Genomic DNA, 15,545 nt, shown 5'->3' on the forward strand with positions numbered 1-15,545 from the left:
TGATATTCATCCAATGGAGACAAATGAAGTAGATGAAAATAATAGCTTCAATGAAAGTAACTATTTTTTCGACGACACATCGCCATTCGAAACGGATATTCATCCAATGGACACAAATGAAGCAGATGAAAATGAAAGTTTGAATGAAAGTCGTTATTTCTTCGATGACACATCACCATTCAAAACAGATAAGGTATAAATTCATTAGTATGTTGTTACAGTAATGTTAGCATCGAGTGGATTTGTTAGCTACTGATAATAATATAATTTCCAGGTGTTCAATTCTCGTTAAGAATTGATGGATTGGGTGCAAAATATGGCAAATACTTTAGGTTATGTCATCGTCATAAAAAATTTGAAACGTAACTTTAATGTTGTATTTCAATGTGACCGTGGAGGTACATACAAAAGTACAAAAATCTCTAAAAAAAAAACAGGCACAAAAAAAAATTAATTGTCCATTTAGCCTACAGGGTAAATATTCGTCAATAGAAAATTTTTGGAAGATAAAAATGATATGTGAATTTCATAACCATGAGCCGTCATTATATTTGGAAGGTCATCCTTATCCACGACGGCTAACTGAATATGAATGTCGAGTAGTGGAAGATTTGTTGAAAAAAAATGTCAAACCAAAAGATATATTATCTGCACTAAAAAACCTAAATCCAAAAAATGTATCTACTCTCAAAACTATCTACAATGCAGACGAAAAACTTCGACGTAGGGAGAGAGAAGGTAAAACTCAAATGCAAGGTGTTATGGAATTTCTAGATCAAAATGGATATGTTTATTATAGTCGTGCAAATGTTTTGACAAATAAGTTAGAAGATTTATTCTTTGCTCATCCAAGATCATTAGAAATATGGCGTGCATTTCCACATGTCTTGTTAATGGATGCAACATATAAGACAAACAAGTACGAGATGCCTCTATTGGAGATTGTTGGTGTAACTCCAACAAATATGACATTTTCCATTGCATTTGTGTACATGCATGAAGAAAAACAGTCCAACTATGTTTGGGCTTTAGACTGTCTAAAATCGGTAATGGAAGGATGTATGTTGCCGCGTGTTATTGTGACCGATAGAGAAATCGCTCTCATGAACGCATACGCTATTATATTTCCAGATGCTAAAGGATTACTTTGCAGATGGCATATAAATAACAATATCATGAAGAAATGCAAATCATGTTGGGATGTTCTTTATACGTCATGGACGAGGTTGGTTAACTCTGAAACAAAGGAAGCATACAACAAGAATTTGGCACAAGTTGAAAAAATTACGAACAATTATCCAGGTATTTTTAAATATACATTATAATATGTTATAATTCATTACATCAACTGAAATTTGTTTATGTATTTCAGATGCATTTTCTTATCTAAACAAAACATGGTTGACACCACACAAAGAAAAGTTTGTGTCTGCATGGACCGATAAGTTTCTTAACTTTGGCAACCACACAACTAATAGAGCTGAAAGTCAACATGCCAAGTTAAAAAGATATGTCGAAACATCGCGATCAGATATCGCCAAATCATTGAAGCGTATTGCTGATGTTGTTGAGTCACAATACACAGGTATAAAAGCGAGTCTTGCGCATAACAAAATTTTTATTGTACATCGGTACTACGAAATACCACATCTAAAACCATTGTGTCGTTTCGTTTCAATTTATGCACTTGATATCATTTTCAAAGAATATGAGCGGTCCAAAGAATTTGGATTTGTTTATGAAAATTGTGGATGTCAAGTACGTACAAGTTATGGGCTGCCATGTGCGCATGAACAAACTATATTTGTTAAAAAAGGTCATTATGTACCGCTTCATTCAGTCGATAAGTTTTGGAAGAAACTTGATTTATTAGAATGCAAATCGTTAGAAGATGACAATTTGGGTTGTGCAGTTGAGGTAAATATGTTTAATGCTCATTACGAAAAACAATCAAGACCTGTTAAGTTAAGTTTAGCAAGGAAGTTACTAAACTTAATCACGCCGTCAACAACTTCAGTTTCTGAACCTGCTACTCACAAAAATACTCGTGGGCGCCCCTCCTTAAAGAAGAAACTTTTCAAGAAAACTCATATCGATTTAAACCAGGACCCACCAACTCAAGATCCACCACCTCAAGATCAACCGACTTAAGCGCCACCAACTCAATATCCATCTCGACGCAGCATTTCTACTTATACGCCTGATTATATGCTGTCTAATTTGTTTGATCTAAACCAGGAACCGGATAGGCACAGTACGTACTCATTCCGAGAACCTCCAATGTTCAACTCAACTTTTAATCAGGAACAATCGATGCATAACTCGTACTTCAACGAAGAACAAGTAATGTATAATTCAGATCCACTTATGAATGAAATTCCGTATGAATTTCATCCATATGTCACAAACATACAAAACGCGAGGGGAGATGGAAATTGTGGATTTCGTGCAATAGCTGCGTGTCTCGGTTATAGTGAAGATAATTGGCGTCAAATCCGCTTAGATTTACAAAATGAGTTGTTAGCACACCCAGCTGAGTACGCACAGATTTTTTCATACGATTTAAACACCATACATCACTCATTGAATTTTAATGGATCACATTTCGCACCAAAAGATCGTTGGTTGATTATGCCGGTCACTAGCTTTCTCATTGCTAACAAGTATAGTGTAATAGTTATTTTTCTAAGCAAAGATAGTCCATCAACATGTTTTCCACTATGGCTTGGTCCCCAAGACATCTCAACTCATAGAGTTGTTGTTGTTGCTCTTGTTAGAGGTGATCATTATGTGAAGGTTGATTTACATGGAGCATATCCAATGCCTACTATTTTGCCACTTTGGCGTCACAACAGATCATTACGGTCTGCTGGATGGGAAACTGTTTATGCTGCTCGCCTGAATTCATACATTTCTCCATTCGCAACACACAGTAATTGTAACAATTCTACAGTTATAATATCTGATAATTAATAAAATCAAGTTTATGTTTTGTTGTTTATAATTATTAAGATCTCTATAAATAAAAAAATTGTTTTTTTAATTTAGCAAACATATACGGAGTCTAATTGAAAGTTTACGTCACAAATTCCATAGTTATTTGGCTTTAGCTACGGAATTTCATGTTTTTGCTATGAAAATTTTCCATATCTAAATCGAAAATTTTTTGTAGTGTATATAGAAAACAATACATATTTTCTAATTATATATTTTTAATAGAGATGCGTATTGGACGGTTTGGTTTGGTTATTGGCCACGGTGAACCTTATTGCTATCAATAGGAACAATCATGAGATTATCGGTTAACAGTAATTACATAAAAAAAATAATTTTAACAAACCATGTAAATCTATATTAAATTTATTGTTTACATATAATTAAATATATAAGATTATTGACTCGGTTTCCTTGTAAAACAAAAGTATGAGGACAAAATTTGACTTGATTATGTTTTTATGCAATTCCTTAAAAGGTAAATTTTGAAAGATAAATAAAAGTATGAGGACAAAATTTGAAAACATAATTGGAACATATTAAGTAAAAGGTTTAAAATAAAATTTTGAAAAACAAAAGGTAAATTTTGAAAGATAAATAAAAGCATGAGGACCCTTTTTGAAAATTAAAATGGGATTTATATACATGAGATTTGAGATTTGATTGATGGAAGACTGCTTTGCAATAATTATTCGTGCATATAGATATTTATTCGTGTCTTTAGAATTACCCTTTTATGGTAACAACTTCTTGTTTCAAGGGATTTTTAAGTATATCTAGCATTTATTCTTAGATTAATAAACTATAATAATATAAAGTTCCCAAAATACCCTTAAACAATTTTTTTAATTCATTACATTATTTTTAAATTTCGATTGGTCCATAATATAATATATATATATATATATATATATATATATATATATATATATATATATATATATGAAAAAACAAATGTTTCGATTAGACTTTAATATATTGAAAAGTATCAACAACATCATAAATAGGAACAACAAGAAAAACATGAAAACTATGACCCAAAATTCAAAAGTTGGTCCAAACAATTGTGAGTTTTTTCGTTAAAAAAATTGAGGGTTTTTTTTTTTTTTTTTTGAAAAACTATATAAAATGAGAAGATTACCGATAAACTTATTAAAAGAGATTGAACAAAAAAAATTTAAATAATAAAAAATTGATTTAAACAGACGAAACCAAAAAATATAAGATATTTAATACAATTAACCTTTCTTTTATGGTTTGTGAAGTTAGCGCATCTTCAATGAGCATTTTTTTAGGATTTATAATTATTTTTTTTAAGTAAGCACTCAATCTTATTGAAGTTTTTGACTTATTTGATTTTTTTATTGATCACTCAATATATATTGAATTGTTAATATACTATATGATTTTAATATATGACCTTTTTATATTTAATAATATGTCATACTACCTGAAAGAACCCCTTTCTAAACTTTACAATATTATTCCAAACATGCTACACGCACATTCATAAACATATTTTTACATATATGGTCTTATTACACAAGACTGGATACAAACCGACTAACGATGTTTTTTTTACAAGTTTTATGTATTACATAATTTCCCAGGAATTTATACACTAAATACAAAAACTATAATAATATCTAATCTACATCTTCTAACAGTATATGACTATACTGGATGCTTACTACCTACAATTGTTAAACACTGAGAGGGGTAAGTGGTGACGCTTAGTGAGTTCAATAATAGATACAATATAACGTTATGTCATATATATATATATATATATATATATATATATATATATATATATATATATATATATATATATATCAATATGACAAAAGCAATGGGGAACAAAGAATAACAAAGACAGATGAGTATCATATGACATGCTTTCCATATCAACGAATAATTTGATTCAAAGATTTACAATCAATGAGACATAACAATTTCAATACTTGATATACATCAATAAGTCTTTTGCCCATATGGCATGGAAAAATAACCAATTTCTAAGTAAACATTTTGGCTAGCAAATTATAGGCTTTCAGCCCTGCCTAGCCTTCTGCCAATGCCAAAGGAATGCTTAATCATTCACTTCATGGTCAAAGGCTACATACCAGTACCCAAGTGATGCTTATGTCATACACTTCGAGTCAAATGTATAGCTCCATTAGTATTCCGTTAGTAAACAAGTCATGCTTTACATAGTCAAAGGTATAAAACCAGAATAACACTGGAAAGCACATTGAACATATAACACATAACATACAATTGTTCCTATATATTGAACTCACCGTGAATTAATCGATTGATAAAAATGATAATTTGGGCAGCACTTCGCCTCTAAAAATGACTTTCTTTGATGAAAACGGGGAATTTTAGTTGAAAACCGGCCTTACGCGGGCAGAGTTTCGACTTGAAAATATGATTTTCTCGGGAACTTCGGAGCGTCGGGACTTGCTTCGGGTGTCGGGGATAATACCGGGACCTCGGGGGGTTAAAAGTATCTAGAGAAGAAGTAGAGGTGAGAGAGAATAGATTTTGTAAACAAAAACCCAGAGGTCTTGCTTTCTATTTATAGTAGCTGAAACCCGAATTACGTTGGGCGTAATCTTCAAGTACGCTGGGCGTACTGCTCTATTAGTCATTACGCTGGGCGTACAGCTTAGTACGCTGGGCGTACCCTGATGCGTGGCATCAGACGTGTCGAACCTGCGTGATACGTGTCTATTGCGAGGAATAGGCGACGTGGCCAATCTCGGACCGTGAACACGAGTACGCTGGGCGTACTCCGAATTTCCAAACTTCAAAAATTCGTATCTTTCGCATACGAGCTTCGTTTTTGACGTTCTTTATATGCACACATAGGTGAAATTATGCTCTACAACTTTTGTTTAGACTCCATCGGCTAATTTTGATTTATTTTTAAAGTTATATTTTTAACGGGACGGAACATGAAAAGTCCGTTAAAATTCATAACTTCTTCATCTGACATTCGATATCGTCAGTCTTTTTACAATTGTACTACTATTGACGAGACCTTCGATTCTCGTTTAGGTTGTGTCGGATAAAAATCACTTGATCTTTATTTCGAGTTTTTAGCTGTCTACTGCTATACCGAATCTTGGAACAATCATAACTTCCTTATACAAAGTCAGATTTGGACGTTCTTTTTATGAAAATTCTCAGTTGAACGAATACTACGACTTTCATTTAGATCACTAAGGCTAAAAAATAGTTTATCATAAACTCACTTTTTACGTCATACGGCGTCGTGTCGGTTCTATCGCGAAACTTCAATAAGTCATAACTTCTTTGTTATAACTCGGATTTCGATGAAGTTTTCGCGTAAATGTTTCTAACGAGATAATCTACAACTTTCAATAACATTATTTTTACTTATTTCCAACTTTATATTTTCGTTAATTTCGATAATTGACTTTTGATTAGAATCTCATAAGACTTCCAATACTTTTCGAATGATTCTAAACATAGTTTTACTTCAATCTCATAAAGCTATCTTGTTAGAACTCAACATTCAAAATCATATATTATTTAATAATGTTCATTTTTAAACAAAAGATGATAACTGCACATGTATGTTACAAATACCTCCTCCTTTTGAGGATTTCGTCCCCGAAATTACAACGATTTAAACAAATGGGGATATTTCTCACTTATCTCATTCTTATTTTCCCAAGTATAATTTGGGCCTCGATGGTGTTTCCACTTGACACGCACCAACTCCACTTCTTTATTGCGTAGATTAGTCGTTCTTTCGTTTACGATCTCTTCAGGCTCTTCTACATATGTTAACTTTTTATCCAGTTTCACCTCGGATAACGGGACTTTTTGATCGTATATGCTTAAACGTTTACGCAGATAACTCACATGAAACACATCATGAATACCTGCCAAATCTTCAGGCAATTCCAAGCGATACACTTATTTACCAATTCTCTGGATGATTTTGAAAGGACCAACAAATCTAGGACTTAGTTTTCCTTTCTTCCCAAATCGCATAATGCCTTTCCATGGGGATACCTTCAACATTACGAAATCATTCACCTGGAATTCTATGGGTCGTCTCCTCTTTTCTGTATAGGACTTCTGTCGATCCTGGGCCGCTTTCATTCTTTCTCGTACAATTTGAATCTTGTCAATGGTGTCTTGAATCATTCCAGGGCCTCCAAGGATTTTCTGTCCTATATCACGCCAACATAATGGAGTATGACATTTCCGACCATATAATGCTTCATATGGTGGCATTTTGATTGAAGCGTGGTAACTGTTATTATATGAAAATTCGACAAGAGGTAAATACTTATCCCATTTACCACTGAATTCCAAGACGCATGCACGAAGCATATCTTCTACTGTTTGAATTGTTCTCTCCGTCTGACCATCTGTCTGGGGATGATAAGCTGTGCTGAGAGCAATCCGAGATCCTAATTCACGTTGCATACTTGCCCAAAAATGAGAAGTGAAGCGAGTATCACGATCGGAAATAATCTTTAGTAGCATGCCATGTCTCGCAATGATTTCATCTACGTATACTTGTGCATATTTCTCCATTGGGGCTGTTTCACGCATGGCAAGGAAATGCGCACTCTTAGTTAGTCGGTCGACAATTACCCATATGCTATCATTCTGTCTCACAGTCTTCGACAATTTGGTAATAAAATCCATGGACAACTCCTCCCATTTCCAGATAGGGACATTAATACCTTCTGGGCTACCATATGGCTTTTGGTGTTCCACTTTGACTTGTAAGCGTACTAAGCATTCCTGCACATATATTCCAATGTCTCTTTTTAATCCAGGCCACCAATAATCAGCCGTACATCATAGTACATTTTACTTGTACCAGGATGTATTGACAATTTAGACTTATGGGCTTCATCTAAAATCTTCCGTCTTAATCCACCAATCTTTGGAATCCACAGTCGATTCTTAAATACTTTTAGTCCACGTGGATCATCGAGTAAAATATCAGCATAATGTACCATCCATTCTTTCTTCACATTTTCTGGCTTTAAGGCCTCTACTTTCCATTTCTCTAGTTCATCAAGAATAGTGAACTTTACTGTAGTGTGAGTAATAACATAACACACACTATTATGATAAATCTTCCTGCTAAGTGCATCGGCAACTACATTGGCCTTTCCAGGATGATACATGATTTCACAGTCATAGTCTTTGATCAGCTCCATGGCTCGTTGTTGTCTCACATTCAAATTTTGCTGACTGAATATATACTTGAGACTTTTGTGGTCAGTAAACAATTGGCATTTTGTACCAAAAAGATAATGCCTCCAAAGTTTTAGGGCAAATACCACTGCAGCGAGTTCGAGATCATGGGTGGGATAATTCTTTTCATACTCTTTTAGTTCTATTGAGGCATAGGCTATTACTTTACCACGCTACATGAACACGCAACCTAGTCCCAATCTTGAAGCGTCGCTATACACAGAAAAATCATTATCACCTTCTGGAAGTGATAAGATCGGAGCACGAGTCAAAAGATCTTTTAGAGTTGAGAAAGCTTTTTCTTGGGCTTCACCCCATTCGAACTTTGCTTCCTTTCGTGTAAGACTCGTGAGAGGTATGGCTATACGCGAAAAATCTTTAATGAATCTCCGGTAATATCCCGCGAGACCCAAGAAACTGCAAACTTCAGAAGCATTACGGGTCGTTTCCCAATTCTGAATGGCTTCAATTTTGATAGGATCTATGGATATACCATCACCAGAAATCACATAGCCAATAAATTGAACTTGACGAAGCCAAAATTCACACTTGGAGAATTTAGCATATAATTTCTCCTTTTGAAGAAGTTCTAATATTTCGCGAATATGAATGGCATGATCAGATTCATACTTTGAATAGATTAGAATATCATCAATGAATACGATGACAGATTTATCGAGCATTGGACGACATATCCGATTCATCGTATCCATGAATACGTCAGGAGCATTTGTCAAACCGAATGGCATGACAAGGAATTCGAAATGCCCATAACGAGTACGAAAAGCATTCTTCGGTACATCCTGCTCGTGTACTTTCAACTGATGATATCTAGATCTCAAATCAATCTTCGAGAAATAGCTAACACTCTGAAGTTGATCAAATAAATCGTCAATGCGAGGTAGTGGTACTTGTTCTTGATAGTTACCTTATTTAGCTCACGGTAATCAATACACATTCGCATCGAAACGTCCTTCTTCTTGACAAACAATACTGGAGCACCCCAAGGAGAGGTACTCGGTCAAATAAAGCCTTTGTCAAGTAATTCCTGCAGTTGGTGTTGGATTAGTGTCTAAGCCCATAACTATAATTGGTATGTACTTGACCCGACTTGGCATGGTCCATTTGGGTTGCATGGCATCGGAACAATTGGATAGACAAAATGAGAAAAAGGATACTAGTGATTTATATTAATATATTATAAGTTCTAATATATTAATATGAAATCATATTATGTAATTAGTATTGATCAAGAATTAATTTAGAATTAATCTAGTGATCAAAAGGAACTCATTAAATATGGACTCTTATATATGTGGTGGGCCAAGTTCATTTAGGTTGGGCTAAACTTTCATGGATAGTCCATGGAGTGTTTAACCTATGGATCCTATGGAAATGAAAGGTCATGGGTATTAGGGTTTACATGAATGTAACCCTAATCCTCCACACTATATAAAGAGGATCCTAGTTCATGAAATGTGCACTAGTGTGTATACACAAGAGGGCAAAAACGGATTTGGTGCATGTATCCTTATTCTCTAGTTATTCCAAGGGTTCTTGGTGTTGTGTGAACCATTTGAGGTGTCACACTTGAGACACTAGGCTCTTAAGATCCATGGAATCAAGCCACTACATCAAAAGGTATGTCATTCTACTAGATTCTTGTAGTATAGTTACTTCTTATTATGCTAGTTAGGATGAAACCTTGGAATATCAAATATTTGCATGTATAATAGAGAAAACATAGATCCAAGGTTTATAGGGTTGCATGTACACCATAGGAGTGTTAGAATGCTCAAAACACATCAGTGGTATCAGAGCCTAGGCTTGTTTTCAATTATACTTGATGCTATTTGCAAGAAAAATCGTTTTTTTTTTGGAATCTGCCAGTTCACCACGAGGTGGTGACTGTTCAGTGAAAAAAAAATTTAGTTTTTGGCCTGTTTTGGATTAGAATCATTACCACAAAGTGTTTTTGTTCATAAAACTTGATTTTGATGTTATGGTAATGTTTATTCTCATCTAAATAAATGATAATTGTCAAAGTTTCAAGACTTGTTTTAGTTTATGTGATTAGCTAAGTTCTTCAAAATTGTTGATATGATTGTTCATACACTTATGAGTTTTGGTAGATCATAGGAATTATTTGCAAATATGTTTGTTAGTTAATTCTTGATCTAAATGTGTTTTAATGGAGTCCATAATTTGTCCTCAAGTTATGGATTACCAAAAGTCATTTCCTTTAAAGATCCATTAAAATGCATAGGTTACAAAAGTTAAAGAATTTTTTTGTTTTAAGAACTCCATAACTTGTCCTCAAGTTATGGATGTTCAGGAGTCTCTTCACTAGAGTTTTTAAAATCTTAATTAAACTCATAAGTTATGAAAATCCAAAAGTTTTTTACTAGTTCAAAACTTGCCCTCAAGTTTTGGAATTTGTAAAGTTTCCCCTCATGAATACTTTAATTCCAAGTAAAAACCCTTAGAATTTTAAAAGTTAAAATTCAACCCTTATACTTTATAGTATTATAAGTTAATAATATATATATATATATATATATATATATATATATATATATATATGTATAAGAACAAAGTCAGTCTTACCGTTAGTAGGCCTCATTCACGAAGCCGGTCTATAAGGGGGTATAAGGTTACTGCCTATAAAATGGCAGTTTAATGGGTGTCACTCTCACCCACCGCTTCCTTGACTGGTGGAGGGTCGTTAGTCGAACGGGTTTGACAGGACTCTAATTCTCCCTTCATTATAAGTATAATGATAAATATAAAGTAACTAAACCTTTTATAAATTCCCAATCTTAGTTACTTTAGGAAAATGTGAATTTGGTGCTAACCCATGAAATTACACTTTGCACTTTGCTTAAATCGTTAGTGGAGCGTGTGTGGTTAACCGGCACACTAACCTGGAGTTAACAAGGTAGGCAAAGGGTAACTTAATGTTTATCATAGGATCGGTGGAGCGCGTGTGGTTAACCGGAACATCGATTAAGTGATAAATATTAAGGGTACCAAGTATATTGGCATGGTTATTCACACCTTGTTTTGTGATCCTCGGCATCCCAGTCACAAAACTTGAGAGGGCACAATCGAGATTGAAACATGCCATTGAAAAGTTTAATGAATCTCAAAAGATCTAGGAGTTTCAAATCCAATTAAAACCTAATATATTATTTCATTTTTCATGGTGGAAATTGGTGAATCGTCATTCGCCTACCTTCAAATAGTTTATAGCTTGGATTACGACATCCCTCTTCCAAGTTATAAAGTATTGTGTTGGGTCCTAGCCTTCATATTTCATATTGGGTGTTATATTAAGGACTTTAAATCAACTAACTTGAATATCTCCCATTGTAGATGTCTGGTTCAGACAACTATGATCTTCCCAAATCCCTAGGAACAAGCTTTCCTAATGAAGATGATGTCCCATGGTTGGTTCATGAAAATCACTCTACCTCCACCTCCTCCAATTATTATCCCTAACCCACAAGTTCTTGAAAAGTTCAAAGTCACTCAAGCCCTATTAGCAAGCAAAGTCTATGTGTGCTCCGATCTTGGAGATACAGTCACATATTGACAAGCCGGGAGAGTTGGGTGTAAAGGTCTAAAGGAAGTTGGTTGTTGATTAGGTTCTTCAATCACTTTCTAAGTCACATAATGAGTTCCTTTAGGACTACTATATATAACAGACCATGACATGACCCTTAATGATCTTATCTATTTGCTTGGTGCTGCTGAATCAGCAATGATTTGGAGCATTGGTAAAGCAAATTTGATTAGAAGATCAACTTCCCAAACTTCCATGGACATTGACAATGGTAACATTGGATATCCACAAAAGCCTTCTCTTCCCAATGGAAAGGGATCGACCATAGTCAACTCGGTTGACCAAATGGTAAAGAGAAAGGCTAAGTCTGAGATAGTCCCATGTACCATTACCAAAGAGACCATATGGTTCTATTGCCAAAGGAAGAGGCATTGGTTGCGAAGCTGCCCTAACTACCTGAAAGATCTGAGAGAAGGTCAAGTCAAAAAGTTTGACTCTGTTTCGGGTAAGTCCACTATCTAACTCTGTTAAGTTCCTTATTGATGATTCTTAATACAAAATGTGACTCGGTTACATTTTGATGCTTGGCAGGATCAAGCAAAGGGAAGGAAACTTAAAGAAAAGAGTATGCTGAATCTGATCGCGAAGATGGATTGCAATCGCATGGTTCGAAGATCGGATTCTTGAGCTACTACTTAGGAGTTATGATAGATTGCTAGAAAATATATAATAGCATAGTTTTCATTTAAAGTTGCATTGTAAGGAAAAAGTTTTTTTCCGTATTTTTAATAAATAAATAAAATTTTGTTTTATTTTATATCTACTTGCAATGGCATTTATGGAAAATTGATGTTTGTATGTTTCTAGCAATAATGGAAATGTGAATTTGATTCTTTCATTTGTGGTAGTGTCTAAATTTACCAAATAAGGAAAGATTCTCATCACCCAAGTTTCAATTGGACCGAAACTTGGAATCATGCAAGTTGTATAATATGATGAATGAAAATCTTCACCTTTGGAAAATTAAGACTAATTCCCTGTTCACATGTATATGTGCGTCAAGTGAAGGACTAAGGGATTGAGTACACATTGCTGTGCACTGGCCAAGTCCACCACAAAAGATCGATAAGACTATTCGTCATGATTTACTAAAGTTCAGTAAATATGGTTATACTTATAAGTTGAAGTATAATTCTGAAACATTTGAAAAGTTTCGATGTATGGCAGAACGAATGAGAAGAATCAAATTAGGCAGAAAGATAAAAGTTTCTCAAATCTGAAAAGATGGGAGAGTACTTTAGTATCATGTTTTGTGATCATCTTAATGATTTAGAAATCATATCACAATTAGTCCTCTAAGGACATCTTAGTGCATTCTTATGACTAAGAAGAGGAATCTTGAATTGTTGAAATGGTTAAACCAAGAAGATGAGTCATACTTCGTTCCAAAACAATTCTTAGAGTCATACTCCAAGATTGTAACTTGAGTGATATATCTTAAAGAAAGGTTTCTTAACACTTGTCAAATGTAAGAGTAAAATGTGTTCTACTCTTGTACATTTGAAATTGGTAAGTTGTGATGTTTTGGATAAAACAAAGACCAACTAAGGCCAATTGTGTGAAGTGTTTGTCTTGATAAGAATCCGCACTATCTCTTGAATATTTGTTTGTCAAGGAATGGTTCTTGGCAAGAGAGTCTGATATGTCAAGAGGACAGTGGGAGTCTAAAGATCTTGAAAAAGCTTCAAGATCTAATCAAGAAAAAAAACTTGTAGTTTATCACTAGCACACGACTTGAGGTTTATAACCTATCGTGTTAACATACTCCATTTCTGTGCCTATTCTAGTTAAAGTTGGCTTTGCATATGAGTTCTGAGAGTTCTCAATCGGTTGCGTAACAACTTGGAAGCAATGACAGGGGCAAGAAGTTAAGACTGCACAAGTTCAATCCATATGAGTTTGGATTTATCACTAACCTTGTCTTGTGATTATGGTTTTGACAAATTCACATGGATAGGAACACATACACCATAAAATCTAAGTGTCATAAGGTTTCTCTCCGATTCATGAAAATGATGGTGAGGAAACGCTTTCACTAAGTAGATTTTAAGTAGATAGCAATTATGATATTTGCAGTCTCAAAGTCGTTAGTGGAGCGTGTGTGGTTAACCGACATACTAACATGGACTTGTGAGAAATGGCAAAGGTCTAAACAATTGAGACTATGATTACGGCATCCCTTTTCATAGTTCTAAAATTGTTTAGACACACATATGAGCTATCTAAGGGAAGGTGTATGACTTTCATAAAGTTTTATCAATGCATCTCGTATCAGAAATCTGAACTTTGGTAAGAAAGTCAATAAAGTATTGATTTCTAGAAGTCCAGCTGATTTCTGAGTACATGTCAAAGCTAGTGGGAGCATAAGTGTTATGCTAATAATCATCATGTTAGTGGGAGCATGATAATTATAATAAGTGTTGCAAGTTAGCAATGTTAATTATAGAAAACAAAAAGTTTCAATAGGGGAAAGTTGTTTTGCTATAATTAAGGGAGAGGAAATTATACTTCATTTCAAATCTAAAAGCTTAGATCGTGAGATTTTAATCAAATTTAGTCAAGTATATATATGAATGTTATGTTGGAATGGTTCAACATAAGGAATTTCTATATATGAGAACATTATTTACGTTCTAAAATTCTATTATGATTACGGCATCCCTTTTCATAATCTGAATTTTGAGAACATGGCAAATAGAAATAGAATTATTATAGCAAAAGACCGGTCTAGAATCATGTCTTTATGTGAGACATCATGAATCGTGTCCCATATGCTTCGGATATAGGATCGATTGCATGTGCTATAATATTCATCTGTTCTAAATTTTTCCAAATGCCTATGGCATTAAGAGGGAAAAAGTACTAGAACTGGATGTGACTAATGTGATTAAGCAAATGTCGAGAACAATCTAAGGTTTACCAAATATTGGTTGCTCAGGGACAGTTGGAAGTATAGTGTTAATTTTGGAAAGACCATCTTGACATATTCTGAAAAGAGGCAACTATTGGTCAAAAGTGATAGTCAAAATGAGAATATGGAAATATTCCCATAGGTGGAAGTTATTCATTAAATCTGTGTAAGATTAGGAAACTTAATGCAAGAAGGATGTTCAAAGTAATGTACTTTGAATTTGAGACTTCGTTTTCATGGAATGAACTCCATTGGAATACTCTGTAATGTCTGTTGACAAGTCTTTGTGACTTTGTGCATAGTCATTACGAGAGGATCAATGCATTTAAGTTTAGAATCTAACAGATTTCAGTAAATGGCAGGAAATTGGAATTCTTGCATTTACGGTAAGAATTTGGGATTGTGAAATGAGAATCATTGGAATTATGTTCAATCGATCTATTTCACAATGTAAAGATCATAGACAAACTTAGTGTGCATACTTGGTGTATGGCATGACTATTGTTTGAATAAACATAGTGTGCAAGCTTGGAGCATGGCATGAATATTGTTTTGATTCAAGTATAAAGTTGATTAGTTGAAACATTATACAATGAATAATGTGTAATCAATATGGTGATAAATAAAAGGTGTTCTATTTATATTCATAAGTTCTGAGACCATATCGGATTCGATTATTATTGTGTTTCACTTTGCATGTTTTGAATTCCAGAATAACTAGGTCATTCTTCCCGAATGACTAAGTGATTCAAACCA

The 15,545-nt window shown here is 34.1% G+C and overlaps 2 protein-coding genes across 2 annotated transcripts; both read left to right on the plus strand.

Moving 5' to 3' along the window:
• LOC145111315 (uncharacterized) lies at positions 1-2,151 on the plus strand. Its single transcript, XM_079047602.1, has 3 exons — positions 1-193; positions 1,154-1,302; positions 1,373-2,151. The coding sequence occupies exons 1-3, from the start codon at positions 144-146 to the stop codon at positions 2,149-2,151; spliced, it is 978 nt and encodes a 325-aa protein (XP_078903728.1). The 5' UTR covers positions 1-143.
• A 162-nt stretch (positions 2,152-2,313) lies between these two features.
• LOC145111316 (uncharacterized) lies at positions 2,314-3,068 on the plus strand. Its single transcript, XM_079047603.1, has 2 exons — positions 2,314-2,932; positions 3,049-3,068. The coding sequence occupies exons 1-2, from the start codon at positions 2,314-2,316 to the stop codon at positions 3,066-3,068; spliced, it is 639 nt and encodes a 212-aa protein (XP_078903729.1).
• The last annotated feature ends 12,477 nt before the right edge of the window (positions 3,069-15,545 follow it).

This window comes from Lactuca virosa, chromosome 5 (genome assembly GCF_052849685.1).
Source record: "Lactuca virosa cultivar CGN04683 chromosome 5, Lactuca_virosa_CGN04683_v6, whole genome shotgun sequence".
Classification (NCBI taxonomy): Eukaryota; Viridiplantae; Streptophyta; class Magnoliopsida; order Asterales; family Asteraceae; genus Lactuca; species Lactuca virosa.